Source organism: Callithrix jacchus, chromosome 11, assembly GCF_049354715.1.
Source record: "Callithrix jacchus isolate 240 chromosome 11, calJac240_pri, whole genome shotgun sequence".
NCBI classification, from domain to species: Eukaryota; Metazoa; Chordata; class Mammalia; order Primates; family Cebidae; genus Callithrix; species Callithrix jacchus.
The window spans coordinates 73403653-73423050 of NC_133512.1; the positions used below are offsets into that span (position 1 = coordinate 73403653).

The following is a 19398-nucleotide window of genomic DNA, read 5'->3' on the forward strand; positions in this document are numbered from 1 at the left end:
TTATTCAGGTTTGTGTCTTTGGAACTGAAAAGCCTGTGGAGGAATTCCTTAACAATCTTGAGATTAGAAGCAGTCATTGGCAAGCCCTTATTTGTTACTGTACAATAAAAGTTTCCTTTAAAATAAAATGTTTCCCTATCACAAATCAAAACAACACTTACCAAAGAAGATTCTGAAGACCACTTTTGATTATAACCATGATCATTCCCTCTAAAAACCTCAGTGGATCCTCAGGACATGTAACAAGTATACCACATAATAATGCCTGGGGAAGAAAAGGAAATGGCATCAATGTTTCTGAATTTTCAAGTTTTTACTAAGCAGCAGATAACTTTTTTTGTTCAATGTGTTTTGGGTCTTTTGTTTGTTCTTAATTATTTATTTCCATAAGTTTCTGGGGAACAGGTGGTATCTGAGTAAGTTCTTTAGCAGTGATTTGTGAGATTTTGGTGAACCTATCATCTGAGCAATAGACACTGAACCCAATTTGTAGTCTTTTATCCCTCAACCCCCTCCCACCCTTGCCCCCAAGTCCCCAAAATCCATTATATCATTCTATGTCTTTGCATCCTCATAGCTTAGCTCCCCCTTATGAGTGAGAACATATGATGTTTGGTTTTCCATTCCTGAGTTACTTCACTTAGAATAATGGTCTCCAATTCCATCCAGGATGCTGTGAATGCCATTAACTCGTTCCTTTTCATGGCTGAGTAGTAGGATATATATGATGTGAGATATATATATTTCACAATTATTTTATCCAATCACTGACTGATGGGCATTTGGGCTGGTTCCATATTTTTGCAGTTGTGAATTGTGCTGCTATAAACATGTGTGCAAGTATTTTTTCTGTATAATAACGCATTTTCCTCTGGGTAGATATCCAATAGTGGGATCACTATCCCATTACCGATCAAATGGTAGTTCTACTTTTAGTTCGTTAAGGACTCTCCACACTATTTTCCATAATGGTTGTACTAGTTTCCTTTTTTTTTTTGAGATGGAGTCTCACTCTTGTCGTCCAGGCTGGAGTGCAATGGTGCAATCTTGGCTCACTGCAACCTCCACCTCCTTGCTTCAAGCGATTCCCCTGTCTCAGCCTCCCAAGTAGCTGGAATTACAGGAGCATGCCATCATGCCCAGCTAATTTTTGTATTTTTAGTAGAGATGGAGTTTCACCTTGTTGGCCAGGCTGGTCTTGAACTCCTGACCTCAAATGATCTGCCTGCCTCAGCCTCCCAAAGTGTTGGAATTACATGTATGAGCCACCACACCTGGTCTAGTTTATATTTTCACCAGCAGTGTAGAAGTGTTCCCTTTTCACTGCAGCCATACCAACATCTACTGTGTTTTTATTTTTTTTATTATGGCCATTCTTTGCAGGAGTAAGATGGTATCACATTGTGGTTTTGATTTGCATTTCCCTCATCATAAACGATGTTGAGCATTTTTTCATATGTTTCTTGGCCATTTGAATTTCTTTTGAAAATTGTCTATTCATGTCCTTAGCCCACTTTTTGATGGGATTGTTTTTTTTTTACTAATTTGTTTGAGTTCCTGTACATTCTGAATATTAGTCCTTTTTTGGATGTACAGATTTTTGCCTACTCTGTGGGTTGTCTGTTTACGCTAGCAGCAGCAAACTTTTTTTTCATACAGTTAAAAACTCAAATAATGTTACAATTTAAAGTAAATGTGTTTTTACATAGCCTTCTATATTTATTCAGTGTTAATGTTTTGCTAAAGTAAAACAAAAATGAAGTTTATCTTGCATCTTTCTAAAAATCCATCATAAAAAAACACAAAAAGTCACTGTACTGTGAGGGTTTGCATTATGTGAGAAGTAAGTTCTCTATAGCCAATCTGAAGATATAACTGTGATTCTTTACATCAGGGGTTTCTAGTCTTTTAAAGTATGAGAAACTCATAGGGTTTTGGTTTTGGTTTTTTTTAGCCAAAAAGTTCCTTAGACCCAACCATAAAATAGATTGAGAAAATCCACGATTAAAATGTGTGAATTTAAGAACTCTTAAAAATACATTTCTATTTTATCATTCACAACATCTACAGAGTATATACATTTCAAAAATTGTAGCTTAGTACACATAGGTGAGAAACAATGAATTTGCTGGATCTATGATACTGTTTAAAGCACATATATGGAACTCAAAAAGTTGCTGTTGTCTCATTTTCCTCATGAGGTCCCCCCAAAAGAAGAAACTTCTCATTAAACATGTTGGCAAGATATACACAATTATTGACGTTTTCTCCATTTGAGACAGATGAAAAGGTCTGCAGAATACTTCCCACAGAAACCACCTGGAATTCTCCATCAACATTTCTCTTTCCTTTCGTGGTTCCTGTTTTCTGGTGGGGCCTAGTGTACGTGTTGGAGGTGGTCAGGACGCTTTGAACCCACTCCTGCTGGCTTTTTCTCTTGATCCTGTATTTCCAGAACAAAATAACTCCATCAGTTGAGTTACACAGAGCAGTTCTCTCTACCTCCATAGGCCAAATGTCAGCAGATCTAGGCCTGGGGTCTTGTCTTAGACTCTCGGCGATTCTCACAGGGCTCTTCCAAAACTAAAAAAGGTCAATTCTCCTAATTGGACCCTGCATAATACAACCTCCCCCTTTGCAATAGCTCCTTGCTCCTCTTCTTAGCACACAGCCTGCAAGCAGGAAGCTCAGCCCTTATGAGAATGGCACAATGGTGAGATTTAGATCCCTCTCCCTCTCTAGCTCTGCCTTCAGACTGAGCCCATACTAACTGCTCATAAGTGCTCAGCTACCTGCAGACTGACTCCCTTTTCCCCCAAACCAAGAGACTATAATTGCACAGGAGATTAGTGGTCTCACCACAGTTGCAACCTGAATTTGAACAGTCATCTATTACCTAAAGAGCTGGCAAAAATGGGTTCTATGGGGACCTAACGAAAAAGCCAAAGCCTTCTAATATCTGGAGGCCAATCAGACTTCCCACAGCTCTCTCAATATCCCTGGTGAAAAGCCCATCTTCTCTCTAGCACTCTGTGCCTGGGTCTCTAGAGTATTGAGTTTTTGTACTCCCTACTCTACATCCTTTTCTCCATCTTATTCTGGCACCCTGAGGACATCTACATCAGAATCACCTGGAGAATGAATTTGTCTCTGAGAATGGAGAGTAGGAACCTGCATTTTACTAAGCTCTCCAGGTGATTCCTGTGCATACTGATATCTAAGAATGAGTGCCTAAATGAAGTTCAGCATTATGATACATTTTTAAGAAAGTTGACGTCTGGTTAATGTATGTCAGAAATTGCATATATATATTAAATATATATATGTAGATGTATATATTTATATATGGTATAAATATATATATGTATATATATTTATATACATCTACATATATATATATTTATAACCTCCACATGTAATAAACTCCACATGTAACCTCCACATGTAATAAACTACTTTTCCTGGAAAGCTATCCTGCAGAAGTTAAGTCAGGTTGAGAAGATAAGTCTCTGAAATGCTAATAAAGGCATATGGAATAAGCAGAGTTGAAATGCACACTTTTCACATAAGAAATTTCACTGTTGGCCACGTGTGGTGGCTCATGCCTATAATCCTACCACTTTAGGAGACCAGGTGTGAAGTTTGCTTGAGGACAGGAGTTCAGGACTATACTGGGCAACACAGTGAAAACCCATCTTTACAAAAATACAAAAATTGTTTTAAAAATTAGCTGAGCATAGTGGTGTGCACCTGTAGTCCTAGCTGTCTGGGAGGGTGAGGTGGGAGGATTGCTTGAGGCCAGGAGTTCAAGGCTGCAGTGAGTTATTATCACAACACTGTACTCCAGCATTGGTGACAGAGAAAGGCCCTGCCTCAAAAAATAATAAAGAAAGAAATCTCACTGTCTTTTTCCCTTGGACAAAATAGCATAGCATGATATTTTATAGAACAATGAGTGAACAGTGCATAGCTACATGCCAATAAGACAGCACAGCTAATGAATCAATAGCTTTTTCCCTGCTCAATTAAAATAAAAATCACAAAACCATTAACTTAGTCTTTATTGTAAGCAGAAGCAAAATTAGCCAACATTCCCACAAAATTAATGTTTGACTCTCAAAAACATTAATCACGGCCTTGTTATTGATAATATTCTCAGTAAAAACTTAAACAATCAAGGACAAAAAAACTCCGTGAGTTAATTATTAGATTGGCTCTCTCAAGCTTGTAAGTTCACAAACAATTACGTAATCCTCACTTTCTTTTGGCTCTACTCTCCTAAACTGAGCTCCCAATAATTCTCATCTATTCTGAAGGATGTTCTAGGCCCTGAGGACAAACATGGGTTTTTCTAGGACTGTTGTTCCCACTCCTTTCCCCTACTATGTATCCTTCAGGGAGTAAGATAATGCAAAGGGTAGAGTCCACTTGGTTTAAAGGCGGGATCTGCAATCTTCTACCATGCAACCATTGACAAATTATGTCTCTGTTTCTGTTTCCTTAAAAAAATGGGATTTAAAAAAAGTTCATATGCCATATGGCTATCATGAAAATTAAAAACTGCTTTGAATAGTGTCTAACACAAAAAGGTACTCAATAGATGATAATAGCAAGCTATCATTTTTTTTTTTTTTTTGAAACAAGGTCTTGTCCTGTAGCCCAGGCTGGAGTGCAGTGGCACAATCAACTCATTTTAACCTCAAGCTCTTGGGCTCAAGCAATCCTCCCACCTCAGTCTCCCAAGTAGCAAGGACTACAGGCATGTGCCACCACACTCACTTAATTCCGTTGCTGAAATGGAGTCTCACTCTGTTGCCCAGGCTAGTCCTGAACTTCTGGCCTCAAGTGATCCTCCTTCCTCTCAGCCTCCCAAAGTGCTAGAATTATAGGTATGAGCCACTGTGCCTGGTCCATCAATATTTTTAACCATTCCACTGCTATAATTATCAGCTTAATTAGAGGAAAAGATTTGGACACAGAGAAAAGAAATTGAAAATATTCCGTTATACTTCTCAAAGCCCAGTGTGATGACAGAGAGAGACTTAAAACACAGATGGAAGATGTTAGGACAAAAGCATTTAGTGGAAAATGGCTAGGAGAAAAATTGATAGACCAATAGTTCAAATATAAATGACAAGATAGTAACTATTATAACCCTGGCTGAACACACAAAAACAAAACACTTAAGAGAGCAAGTCTTGTTTAGCTTTTTAGATACTCAGAAATATGCTGAGGGCTGAAATAGTAATATTACAATATAAAAAATAATTACTCCAGCCGGGTGCAGTGGCTCACGTCTATAATCCCAGCACTGTGAGAGGCCACACCGGGTGGATCATGAGGTCAGGAGTTCAAGACCAGCCTGGCCAAGATGGTGAAACCCCATGTCTACTACAAATACAAAAATGTGGCAGGTGCCTGTAATCCCAGCTACTTGGGAGGCTGAGGCAAGAGAATCACTTGAACCTGGGAGGTGGAGGTTGCAGTGAGCGGAGATCGCACCACTGCACTCCAGCCTGTGACAGAGCAAGACTCTGTCTCAAAAAAACAAAAAATACAAAAATAACAATTACTCCAAAAGTGCAGAGATAAAAGTGATTATCAAATACTTGTGGAGCTCTCAGCAGGTGACGAAATAGACAAACACTGTTCAAAGTCCCTTTCATTTCCCTATCCCCCACCCCAACCTCTGAAACATATCTAAAGCAGTATCTCACAAATGATCACCATCCCTGTGTGGGATGGAGATGGAAGTGGCACGCTGTTGTTCTGGGAGATATCTTAATTTGTATTTATGTAAGTTAGTAAGTTATAATTTTGAAAATAAAGGGCTTTTATGTCTTTTTAACACTGAAACAGACAGTGGCAAAATTTTATTTTAGAAACTCTATAAATAAAAGATTCCTGAAGATTACTACAAAAGGCCAACTGGCTTCAAAGTTCAGATGAGACCCCAGGAAGAGGAAGATGCACCTCGGAACCAGACTTGAGGGTTTTTAAAGCAGACTGGACAGGTGAGGAAGGCTCTGTGTGGTGAGAGCGAGAAAAAAAACTGACACCTGCCGGACTGGGCCTGTCCCAGTGGGGAAGCAGTCCCAGCCGTCTCAACCTCTCTAAGAAAACTGTCACTAGAAAAATAATAAATCATGTGCTTTTCTTTGTTTAGTGTCCTGCGGACTTATCTCAGCAACTACATGTATGAACTGCCTGGCAGGGCTGAGGGAATTCAGCAAAGATAACTGTCCTCCAGAGAAGCCACAGCCTTCCTGCCCAAGTTCCAGCAAAATGAGTTAGTGTATCCAGCTCCTCCTCTCCTAAATGGGCAGGGCAGTCCTTTGCTCATATAATCAGTAATTCCTCATTCTTGTATCTCTGACAAATATGTGCAACAATTAGTTTCTTTAAAAAAAATACCTGACTGGCAATGTAATCTTGAAAGAAACATAAAAGCTTCCCATAAAATCATAACTTAAAAAAAAAAAAACTTTGCTTTAAAATCATGATTTGTAGATTAAGCACCCCCTCTGCTGAACAGATCTGGTTTTGCAAACTTTTCATTTTCCCTAAATGCTAAACTGAAATTGGAGCTCACCATTTGAAAGGTACTTTCTTCCTCTCAGATATAATCGCAGTTTTATCTGCCTAATATTTTTGTAGACCATAATATCTAGCTCATCTTTGGTCCTTGTGGGGCAGTCCTTGTTTGTAAACAATGCGCTAACTTCTACCTAGTAGAAAATTGAGGGAGAAACTAGGATTTCTATGTTTTTTTCTGGATGGCCCACTGTCTGAAAGTCTGCTAATAAAGCTTCATTATGTAAGCTCCTATCTTAATAATCTCTTTGAAAACACAAATGCCTTTGGGAAAGAGTATATCCAAAAATGCAGGATATTAAGCTAATTCCCACAGTGGTAGAAAGAGCATCTCAGAGCTCTCAGAGACAGAAATGAAGAATACAGGGAGAGTGAGGTATGAGAAGGCAATATTTTGTTTTCCTACAATTCCTACCTAGGTTCAGACTCTGAGTACCTTCATGTGACTTAAAAAAAATCTTGGAATATCTAAAATATATTTTTCATGAATCTTAACGATTAAATGTAAATATCTTCATCTCTGACTATTTCTCCAAGACAGATTTATATTAAAATACAGAATCAAAAGGTATATATTAAAGATATTCATAAATATTTCAAAACTGTTTTTCCAAAAGGTATTATCAATGTATAATCTCATCCCAAATGGGTAAATGCTCAGAGAGTTCAGGAGACATGCTTGGGCTAGAGACACTCTCAGAGTCACAGCTCCAAGTGGTTGAAGCCACTGAGGTGTTTTTAACACGTGTTAGCACATGGTAGAGGCCCAGCAAATATTTGCTGATAGAATGTCCTAGTGTACCCCATTCAGCTGATCACTCTTGCTGTTCCCCCCCCAAAAAAGTTGGCTGGTGTCAAGTGCCTCCTCTGTTCAAAAAATTAAGTTACTTGTTAAAACTGAATTGAACCTACAATCCAGCAGTGTTTAGGCTGGGTGTGTCAATCTCCAAGAGCCCACAAAGGTTTTTGAAAGATTACATGGGCAGGAATAGTATAAAGGAATTCACTTTCAGATCCTCACCTTTCCTATGAAAGTTGGCCCTCCATATCCATGGGTCCTGCATCCACAGATTCAATCTACCACAAATCAAAAATATTTGAAAAAAAGTTTGATCTGCACTAAACACACATAAAATGTTTTTCCTTGTCATCATTCCCAAAATGATACAGTATACTATCTACTTACATAGCATTTGCATTGCATTACATGTAAGAAATCTAAAGAGGATTTAAAGTATACAAGAGGATGAACATAGGTTATATACAAATGCTATGTCACTTTTTATTAGGAATTTGAGCTCTCTCTATTGTTGGTCTCCAAGAAAGGTCTCGGAACCAATCCCGCATAGATACAGAGGGATTATTGTATTCTTTACTAAAACTGATCTGCCTGAGGACACAGTGTGCTATTTTCTTTTCCTACTTTTTCCTTTCACAATGGCTCTTCCTTGCACTCTAGAAAATAAGGGCCTAGGCCATTTTAAAATGTTTTGGAGGATAGTTGGCAGGATGGCTGAATAGGAACAGCTCTGGTCTGAAGGTCCCAGGGAGATCAGTGCAGAAGGTGGGTGATTTCTGCTTCCAACTGAGGTAACCAACTCATCTGACAGGGACTGGTTAGACAGTGGGTGCAGACCACAGAGGATGAGCCAAAACAGATGGGGCGTCGCCTCACCTGGGAAGTGCAAGAAGTCTGGGAACTCCCTTCCCTAGCCAAGGGAAGCCATGAGAAACTGTGTCATGAGAAATGGTATATTCCACCCCAGATACTAAGCTTTTCCCATGGTCTTCGCAACCCGAAGACCAGGAGATTCCCTCAGGTGGCTACACCATCATGGCCCTGGTTTCAAGCACAAAACTGGGAGGTCATTTGGGCAGACACCAAGCTAGCTGCAGGAGTTTCTTTTTCATACCACAGTGGCACCTGGAACATCAGCAAGACAGAACCATTAACTCCCCTGGAAAGAGGGCTAAAGCCAGAGAGCCAAGTGGTCTAGCGCAACAGATCCCATCCCCATGGAGCCCAGAAAGCTAAGAGCTACTGGCTTAAAATACTCACTGCCAGTACAGCAGTCTGAAGTTGACCTGGAACTCTTGAGCTTTGTGGGAATATGGGCATCCACCATTACTGAGGCTTGAATAGGTGGTTTTCCCCTCACAGTGTAAACAAAGCTACTAGGAAGATCAAACTGGGTGAAGCCCTCGGCAGCTCACCAAAACTGCTGTAGCCAGACTGCCCCTCTAGATTCCTCCTCTCTGGGCAGAGCATCTCTGAAATAAAGGCAGCAACCCCAGTCAGGGGCTTGTAGATAAAACTCCCATCTCCCTGGGACAGAGCACCTGAAGGAAGGGGTGGCTGTGGGCGCAGCTTCAGCAGACCTGTCTGTTGGCTCTGAAGAGAATAGCAGATCTCCCAGCATAGCACTTGAGGTCTGCTAAGAAACAGACTGCCTCCTCAAGTGGATCCCTGACCTCTGTGTCTCCTGACTGGGAGAAACATCCCAGTAGGGATCGACAGACACCTCATATGGGAGATCTCTGGCTAGCATCTGGCAGGTGCCCTTCTGGGATGAAGCTTCAGAGGAAGGAATAGGCAGAAATCTTTGCTGTTCTGCAGCCCCTGCTGGTGATACCCAGAAAACAAGGTCTGGAGTGGACCTCCAACAAACTCTAGCAGACCTGCAGCAGAGGGGCTTGACTGTAAGATGGGAAACTAACAAACAGAAAGGAATAGCATCAACATCAACAAAAAAAACATCCACACAGAAATCCCATCCAAAGGTCACCAACATCAAAGACAAAAGGTAGATAAATACACGAAGATGAGAAAAAAATGAGTGCAAAAAAGGGTGAAAATTCCAAAGACCAGAACACTTCTGCTCTTTCAAAGGATCACAATTCCTCACTAGCAAGGAAAAAAAGTGGATGGAGAATGAGTTTGACAAATTGACAGACATTGGCTTCAGAATGTGGGTAATAACAAACTCTTCAAGCTAAAGGAGCATTTTTTTTCTTCTTCTTGAGACAGAGTCCTGCTCTATAACCAGTCCAGAGTGCAGTGGCACAATCTTGGTTCACTGCAATGTCTGCCTCCCTGGTTCAAGCAATTCTCCTGCCTCAACTTCCCGAGTAGCTGGGACTACAGGCACATGCCACCACATACAACTAATTTTTGTATTTTTAGTCAAAACAGGGTTTCACCATGTTGGCCAGGATGGTCTCAATCTCTTCACCTCATGATCTGCCTGCCTTGGCCTCCCAGAGTGCTGGGATTACAGGTGTGAGCCACTGCACCCAGCCAGGAGCATGTTCTAACCAAATGCAAGGAAGCTAAGAACCTTGAAAAAAGATTAGAGGACTTGCTAACTAGAATAACCAGTTTAGAGAAGAACATAAATGACCTGATGGAGCTGAAAAACACAGCATGAGAACTTTGTGAAGCATGCACAAGTATCAATAGCTGAATTGATCAAGTGGAAGAAAGGATATCAGAGATGAAAGATCAACTTAAGTAAATAAAGCATGAAGACAAGATTAGAGATAAAATGAAAAGGAACAAAGCAAGACTCCAAGAAATATGGGACTATGTGAAGACCAAACCTACATTTGATTGGTGTACCTGAAGGTGATGGGGAGAATGGAACCAAGTTGGAAAACACTCTTCAGGATATTATCAAGGAGAACTTCCCCAACCTAGCAAGAGAGGCCAACATTCAAATTCAGGAAATACATAAAATACCACAAAGACACTCCTTGAGAAGACCATCCCCAAGATACATAATCATCAAATTCACCAAAGTTGAAATGAAGGAAAAAATGTTAAGGGCAGTCAGAAAGAAAGTTCGGGTTATCTACAAAGGGAAGTCCATCAGACTAACAGTAGATGCCTCTTCAGAAACCCTACAAGCCAGAAAGAGTAGGACCAATATTCAATATTCTTAAATAAAAGAACTTTCAACCCAGAATTTCATATCCAGCCAAACCAAGCTTCATAGGAGAGGAAGAAATAAAATCCTTTACAGACAAGCAAAGGCTGAGAGATTTTGTCACCACCAGGTCTACCTTACAAGAGCTCCTGAAGGAAACACTAAATATAAAAAGGAAACACTGGTACCAGCCACAGCAAAAACATACCAAATTATAAAGACCACCAACACTATGAAGAAACTGTATCAATAAACAAGCAAAATAACCAGCTAGCATCATAATGACAGGATCAAATTCACATATAACTATGTTAACCTTAAATGTAAATGGACTAAATGCCCCAACTAAAAGACACAGACTGGCAAATTAGATAAAAAGTCAAGACCCATCAGTGTGCTGTATTCAGGAGACACATCTCACATGCAAAGACATGCTCAAAATGAAGGGATGAAGAAAGATTTACCAAGCAAATGGAAAGCAAAAAAAGCAGAGGTGGCAATCCTAGTCTCTGATAAAACAGATTTTAAACCAACAAAGATCAAAAGAGACAAAGAAGGGCATTACATAATGGTAAAGAGATGAATGTAACAAGAAGAGCTAACTATCCTAAATATATACACATGCAATACAGGAGCACTCAGATTCATAAAGCAAGTTCTTAGAGACCTACCAAGAGACTTAGACTTCTACACAATAATAGTGGGAGACTTTAATACCTCACTGCCAGTATTAGACAGATCAACAAGACAGAAAATTGACAAGGATGTTCAGGAATTGAACTCAGCTCTGGACCAAGCAGACCTAACAGACATCTACAGAACTCTCCACCCCAAATCAACAGAATATACATTGTTCTCATCACCACATTGCACTTACTCTAAAATTGACCCATAATTGGAAGTGAAACACTCCTGAGCAAATGCAACAGAATGGAAATCATAAAAAACAGTCTCTCCAAACCACGGTGCAATCAAATTAGAACTCAGGATTAAGAAACTCACTCAAAACCACACTACTCCATGGAAAATGAACAACATACTCCTGAGTGACTATTGGGTAAATAATGAAAAAAGGGCAGAAGTAAATAAGTTGTTTGAAAACTATGAGAACAAAGACACAACATACAAGAATCCATGGGACACAGCTAAAGCAGTGTTTAGAGGGAAATTTATAGCACTAAATGTCCACAGGAGAAAGCAGGAAAGATCTAAAATCAACACCCTAACATAACAATTAAAAGAACTAGAGAAGCAAAACCAAACAAATTCAAAAGACAGCAGAAGACAAGAAGTAACTAAGATCAGAGCAGAACTGAAGGAGATAGAGACACAAAAAAACCCTGCAAAAAAAATCAATGAATGCAGGAGCTCATTATTTGAAAATATTAACAAACTAGATAGACTGCTAGCCAGGCTAATAAAGAAGACAAGAGAGAAGAATCAAGTAGACACAATAACAAATGATAAAGGGGATATCACCACCAATCCCATGGAAATACAAACTACCATCAGAAAATACTATAAATGGGAGGAAGATGCAAGATGGCGGTTTAGAACCAGCTCAGGTTTGCAGCTCCCAGTGAAAGCGCAGATGGTGAGTGGATGCCGCATTTCCAGACGTATCTTTATTGCCCACAGACCAGAAGATTCCCAGGTGGAGAAGCCCCATAGGTCGCCAGCACACTATTTTGGCCAGAACAGCAATTTTTCTGGCGCGGCAGTTCTCCATACAAAATACACTGGTCTGGTTGCCCTTTTAAGCTGGCGATTGGAGCTCCGGGAAGGCAGAGTCGCCCATTCATCTGATTAAACAGAGGACAGAAACAGGGAGCCAGGCCAGGAGATTCCCAGGCAGCACCGTTGTCTCAGCCGGCGCAGTGGGTGACTGCACGAGAAATCACACAGATCCCGGTGCCTTTTCAGCAGGTGACTGGAACACCTGGAAGAGAGTCAACCATTCAACTTAAAAAAAAAAAACAAGGCTCTGAGTCAGAGAATCAGGTGATCAGGCTCAGTGGGTCCTACCCACACATTAAAAAAAAAAAAAAAGCAATTGGAAATGCCCTGGGTTGAGAGTGTCAGAGCAAGCACAGCTGAACTCGGGACAGTCCAGCTCTGTGGAGCAAGGGCGTCTGCCATTACTTAGGCACTCCACTCCTATGAAGGTAGTCCACCATTGCTGAGGCAGCCCGTGGTTGCCAAGACAGCCCACCACTACAGAGAGAGACTTCCATTACAGAGGTGGGCCACCATGGCCGAGGCAGTTCTAACCACACCCATATAAACAGGACTGCAGGGAAGTTCACATGGCAGCAGGGTGGAGCCTACCACAGCTCAGCAAAGCCTCTGCAGGTAGACAGTGACTAGGCTGTCTCCTTTTTCAGGACAGCCCTGAAAAAAAAAAGGCAGCACCAAAACGGAAACTCATAAATAAAGCCCTAACTCCGTGGCAGAGAGCACCTGGAGAAAAAAAAAGGTTTATAAATTCTGCTGCAGCAGACTTAAATGTACCTGCCCAACAGCTCTGAACAACAGAGTTGACAGCTCAGTACTTGAGCTCCTATAAAGAACAGACTGTCACCTCAAGCAGCTCCCTGATGCCTGTATATCCAGAGTCACCTCACAAAGGACTGATAAGACTGACATTTGGCGGGCTTCATTCTGAGACAAAGATAGCAGAAGAAGAAACTGGCAGCAACACTTACTGTTCTGCAGTGGTTGCAGGTAATCCCCAGGCAAGCAGAGCCTGGAGTGGACCTCAACACTCCTACAGCAGAGGGGCCAGACTGTTAGAAGAAAAAATAAGAAACAGAAATAACTTCATCATCAACTAAACGTCCACTCAGAGACCCAATCTGAAAATCAGCAATTACAAAGACGACAGGTGGACAAATCCACAAAGATGGGAAGAAAACAGCACAAAAAAAATGAAAACACCCGAAACCAGACACCTCTCCTCCTACAAGGGATCACAACTCCTCACCATCAAGGGAACAAGGCTGGATGGAGAATGAGTGTAATGAAATGACAGAATCAGACTTCAGAAGGTGGGTAATGAGAAACTTCTGTGAGTTAAAAAAACATGTTCTAACCCAATGCAAAGCAACTAAGAACTTTGAAAAAAGATTTGATGAAATGCTAACAAGAATGGACAACTTAGAGATGAATATACATGAATTGATGGAGCTGAAAAACAAAAAATGAGAACTTTGCGAAGCATGCACAAGTTTAAACAGCCGAATTGACCAAGCAAAAAAAAGAATATCAGAGGTGGAGGATCAACAGAATGAAATAAAACGAAAAGGCAAGATTAGAGGAAAAAAGCGTAAAAAGGAATGAACAAAGTCTCCAAGAAATATGGGAGTATGTGAAAAGACCTAATCTACGTTTGATAGGTGTACCTGAATGTGACAAAGAGAATAAATCCAAGCTGGAAAATACTCTTCAAGATATTATCCATAAAAACTTCCCCAACATAGCAAGGCAGGCCAATATTCAAGTACAAGAAATAAAGAGAACACCACAAAGACATTCCTCAAGAAGAGCAACCCCAAGGCACATAATTGTCAGATAGACCAAAGTTGAAACGAAGTAGAAAATACTAAGGGCAGCCAGAGAGAAAGGTCGGGTTACCCACAAAAAGAAGCCCATCAGACTCACAGCAGATCTCTCGGCAGAAACACTACATGCCAGAAGAGAGAGGGGTGGATATTCAACATCCTCAAAGAAAAGAACTTTCAACCCAGAATTTCATATCCAGCCTTCATAAGAGAAGGAAATCTTCATAAGTGAAGGAAATATAAAATCCCTTGCAAACAAGCAAGTACTCAGAGATTTTGTCATCACCAGGCCTGCTTTACAAGAGCTCCTGAAAGAGGCACTACACATAGAAAGGAACATCCAGTATCAGCCATTCCAAAAACATACCAAATAGTAAAGAGCATCAACACAACAAAGAATCTGCATCAACTAACGAGCAAAAGAGCCAGCTAGCATCGAAATAGCAGTATCAAATTTACACATAACAATATTAACCCTAAATGTAAATGGACTAAATGCCTCAATGAAAAGACACACACAGGCAAATTGGATAAAAAGCCAAAACCCATTGGTTTGCTGTATCCAGGAAACCCATCTCACATGCAAGGATACACAAAGACTCAAAATAAAGAGATGAAGGAAGATTTACCAAGCAAATAAAAAGCAAAAAAAAAAAAAGCTGGGTTGAAATTCTTGTCTCTGATAAAATAGACTTTAAAGCAACAAAGATCAAAAGAGACGAAGAAGAACATTACATAACGGTAAAAAAAAATCAATGAAACAAGAAGAGCTAACGATCCTAAATATATACACAACCAATACAAAAGCACCTAGATACATAAGGCAAGTTCTTAATGACTTACAAAGAGACTTAGACTCCCACACAATAATAGTGGGGGACTTTAACACCCCATTGTCAATATTAGACAGATCAACCAGACAGAAAATTAACAAGGATATCCAGGACTTGAACTCAGACCTGGAACAAGCAAACCTGATAAGACATTTACAGAACTCTCCACCCAAAATCCACAGAATATACATTCTTCTCAGCACCACATCACACCTACTCTAAAACTGACCACATAATTGGAAGTAAATCACTCCTCAGCAAATGGAAAAGAACGGAAATCTTAACAAACAGTATCTCAAACCACAGTGCAATCAAGCTAGAACTCAGAATTCAGAAACTAACTCAGAACTGCGCAGCTTCATGGAAACTGAACAACTGGCTCTTGAATGCTGACTGGATATACAATGAAATGAAGGCAGAAATAAACATGTCCTTCAAAACCAACGAGAACGAAGACACAACATACAAGTATCTCTGGGACACATTTAAAGCACTCTCCAGAGGAAAATATATAGCAATAAGTGCCCACATGAGAAGCAAGGAAAGATCCAAAATTGACACCCTATCGTCAAAATTGAAAGAGCTAGTGGAGCAAGGTGAAAAAAACTCAAAACCTAGCAGCACACAAGAAATAACTAGGATAAGAGCAGAACTGAAGGAGATAGAGACACAAAAACCCCTTCAAAAAAATCAATAAATCCAGGAGCTGGTTTTTCAAAAAGATCAACAAAATAGACAGACCACTACCCAGATTAATAATAAAAAAAAAAGAATAACCAAATACATGCAATAAAAAATGATAAAGAGGGGAGGGGGACTCAAGATGGCGCTGTGAGAACAACCCAGGATTGGAGCCCGCGTTGAATTCGCAAACGGTGAGTCAGTGCTGCATTTCCAGACTGATCTTTGTTGCCCACAGAACGGGGAAACTCCCAAGTATAAAAAGACACGGGACGCCAGGCAGTAGGTCTGCCTGGCGAAGCCGGCAGCCGGGGCGGCGGCGGCCGGCCCTACCCAGCAATCCCCACAGGGCGCACTTGTCCGGCTGCCTTGTTGAACCGGCAACCTGAGACTTGAGAGGGCTGGACTTGAGACTGAATGAGACTTGCACAGTAGCCCAGCCCAGGGGATTGCAGGGACAGATCGCTTGGGATACCCAGTGGGACGAACAAAACCGCGATTTCAAACTATCCCGGGCAGACGGTCCGAGACGCTCTGTGGGGGAGGGGCGTCCACCACTACGGAGGCAACCTGCCCCAACTGATATACACGCCCACTGCTGAGGCAGCCAGCCGTTGCCGAGGCAACCCGCCCCAACTGAGATACACGCCCACTGCTGACGCAGCCAGCCGTTGCCAAGGCAACCCGTCCCTACTGAGATACACGCCCACTGCTGACGCAGCCTGCCGTTGCTGAGGCAACACGCTACAACGAAGAGACTCCGCCGCAGGGCGTGGCGGAGACCACAGCAGAGCCGGCAGGAACAGCGCGAATCACACAACAGCAGGGCGGAGCCTCGGCAGCCAAACAGTGGCTAGTCTGCCTTTGAGCTGGGCAGGACACCTGATCGGACATCCAAAAATAAAACCCAAACCCCTCAACACAGAGCATTTGAGAAAAAAAAAAAGGGTTGTTTAATGAGCTGTGTTGCAGCAGAATCAAACATAGCAGCCTAACAGCACTGAATGAACAACAGAGTGCACAGCTCAGCAATTAAACCCCTATAAAGTACAAACTGTCTCCTCAAGCAGCTCCCTGACCCCTCTATATCCAAAAGACTGTCATTAGGCAGGCATCATCCTGGGACAAAGAGAGCAGAAAAAGAAACTGGTAGCATCCCTCGCTGTGCCACGGCTACTAGAGGTGCACCCCAGACAAGCAGGGTCTGGAGCGGACCTCAACAGTCGTACAGCGAAGGGGCTAGACTGGTAGAAGGAAAACCAAGCAACAGAAATACTTCATCATCAACATTCTGGGTGTCCACTCAGAGACCCAAACGAAAAGTCAGCAACTACGCAGACGACCAGCGGACAAATCCACAAAGATGGGAAGAAACCAGCGCAAAAAGGAGGAAAACACCCGAAACCAGAACACATCGCCTCCTAGAAAGGACCAAAACTCCTCACCAGCAAGGGAACAAAGCTGGACGGAGAATGACTGTGACGAAATGACGGAATTAGACTTCAGAAGATGGATAATGAGAAACTTTTGTGAGCTAAAAGATCATGTATTAAATCAATGCAAAGAAACTAAGAACCTTGAAAAAAGATTTGAAAAAAGATTCGAGGAAATGATAACAAGAATGGATACCTTAGAGAGGAATATGAATGAATTAAAGGAGCTGAAAAACACAATACGAGAACTTCGCGAAGCAAACGCAAGTTTCAATAGCCGAATTGACCAAGCAGAAGAAAGAATATCTGAAGTCGAAGACCAACTCAATGAAATAAAACGAGAAACCAAGATCAGAGAAAAAAGCGCAAAAAGGAATGAACAAAGTCTCCAAGAAATGTGGGACTATGTGAAGAGACCTAACCTACGTTTGATAGGTGTACCAGAAGGGGACGAAGAGAATGAATCCCAGCTGGAACATACTCTTCAGGACATCATCCAGGAAAATTTCCCCCACCTAGCAAGACAGGCCAACACTCAATTGCAGGAAATACAGAGAACACCACAAAGATATTCCGCAAGAAGAGCAACCCCAAGGCACATAATCGTCAGATTCAACAGGGTTGAAATAAAGGAGAGAATACTAAGGGCAGCCAGAGAGAAAGGTCGGGTCACCCACAAAGGGAAGCCCATCAGACTCACAGCAGATCTCTCGGCAGAAACACTACAAGCCAGAAGAGAGTGGGGGCCAATATTCAACATTCTTAAAGAAAAGAACTTTCAACCCAGAATTTCATATCCAGCCAAACTGAGCTTCAGAAGTGAAGGAAGAATTAAATCCTTTGCGAACAAGCAAGTACTCAGAGATTTTGTCACCACCAGGCCTGCTTTACAAGAGCTCCTAAAAGAGGCACTACACATAGAAAGGATCAATCAGTACCAGCCATTCCAAAATCACACTGAATGCTAAAGAGCTTCAACATAATGAAGAATCTACAACAACTAACAGGCAAAACAGCCACTTAGCATCAAAATGGCAGTATCAAATTCACACATAACAATATTAACCCTAAATGTAAATGGACTAAATGCACCAATCAAAAGACACAGACTGGCAAATTGGATAAAAATGCAAAACCCATCAGTGTGCTGTATCCAGGAAACCCATCTCACATGCAAGGATACACAAAGGCTCAAAATAAAGGGATGGAGGAAGATTTACCAAGCTAATGGAAAGCAAAAAAAAGCAGGAGTTGCAATTCTCATCTCTGATAAAATAGACTTTAAAGCAACAAAGATCAAAAGAGACAAAAAAGGCCATTACATAATGGTAAAAGGATCGATACAACAAGAAGAGCTAACGATCCTAAACATATATGGACCCAACACAGGAGCACCCAGATACATAAGGCAAGTTCTTAATGACTTACAGAAGGACTTAGACTCCCACACAATAATAGTGGGAGACTTTAACACTCCACTGTCAATACTAGACAGATCAACCAGACAGAAAATCAACAAGGATACCCAGGGCTTGAACTCAGACCTGGAGCAAGCAAACCTGGTGGACATTTACAGAACTCTCCACCCCAAATCCACAGAATACACATTCTTCTCAGCACCACATCACACCTACTCTAAAATTGACCACATAATTGGAAGTAAAGCACTGCTCAACAAATGCAAAACAACTGAAATCATAACAAACAGCCTCTCAGACCATAGTGCAATCAAGTTAGAACTCAGAATTCAGAAACCGACCCAGAACCTCACAGCTTCATGGAAACTGAACAACTGGCTCTTGAATGTTGACTGGGTAAATAACGAAATGAAGGCAGAAATAAAGAAGTTCTTCGAAACCAATGAGAACGAAGACACAACGTGCCAGAACCTCTGGGACACATTTAAAGCAGTCTCTAGAGGAAAGTATATAGCAATAAGTGCCCATATGAGGAGAATGGAGAGATCCAAAATTGACACCCTATCGTCAAAATTGAAAGAGCTAGAGGAGCAAGATCAAAAAAACTCAAAACCCAGCAGAAGACAAGAAATTACTAAGATCAGAGCTGAGCTGAAGGAGATTGAGACACGAAAAACCCTTCAAAAAATCAATAAATCCAAGAGCTGGTTTTTTGAAAAGATCAACGAAATAGACAGACCACTAGCCAGATTGATTAAAAATAAAAGAGAGAACAACCAAATAGATGCAATAAAAAATGATAAAGGGGAAATCACCACAGATTCCACAGAAATTCAAACCATCATCAGAGAATATTACAAACAACTCTATGCACATAAACTAGTAAACCTGGAAGAAATGGATAAATTCCTGGACTCCTGTGTCCTCCCAAGCCTAAACCAGGAGGAAGCTGA

General features: G+C 41.2%; 1 protein-coding gene across 25 annotated transcripts in view; it reads right to left on the reverse strand.

Moving 5' to 3' along the window:
• Nucleotides 1-19398, reverse strand: part of FBXL13 (F-box and leucine rich repeat protein 13) — a 309560-nt gene that overhangs the window by 272483 nt on the left and 17679 nt on the right. For 17 of the 25 annotated variants that reach the window (XM_054237838.2, XM_078343056.1, XM_054237844.2 and 14 more), the window contains exon 2: nt 162-265. In XM_054237838.2, coding sequence (XP_054093813.1) covers nt 162-205 — 44 coding nt within the window. In that variant the 5' untranslated portion in view covers nt 206-265. Of the gene's footprint in view, nt 1-161; nt 269-2319; nt 2444-19398 lie in introns of those variants that run through there. The other 8 variants (XM_078343058.1, XM_078343055.1, XM_078343053.1 and 5 more) reach the window with 2 other exon arrangements.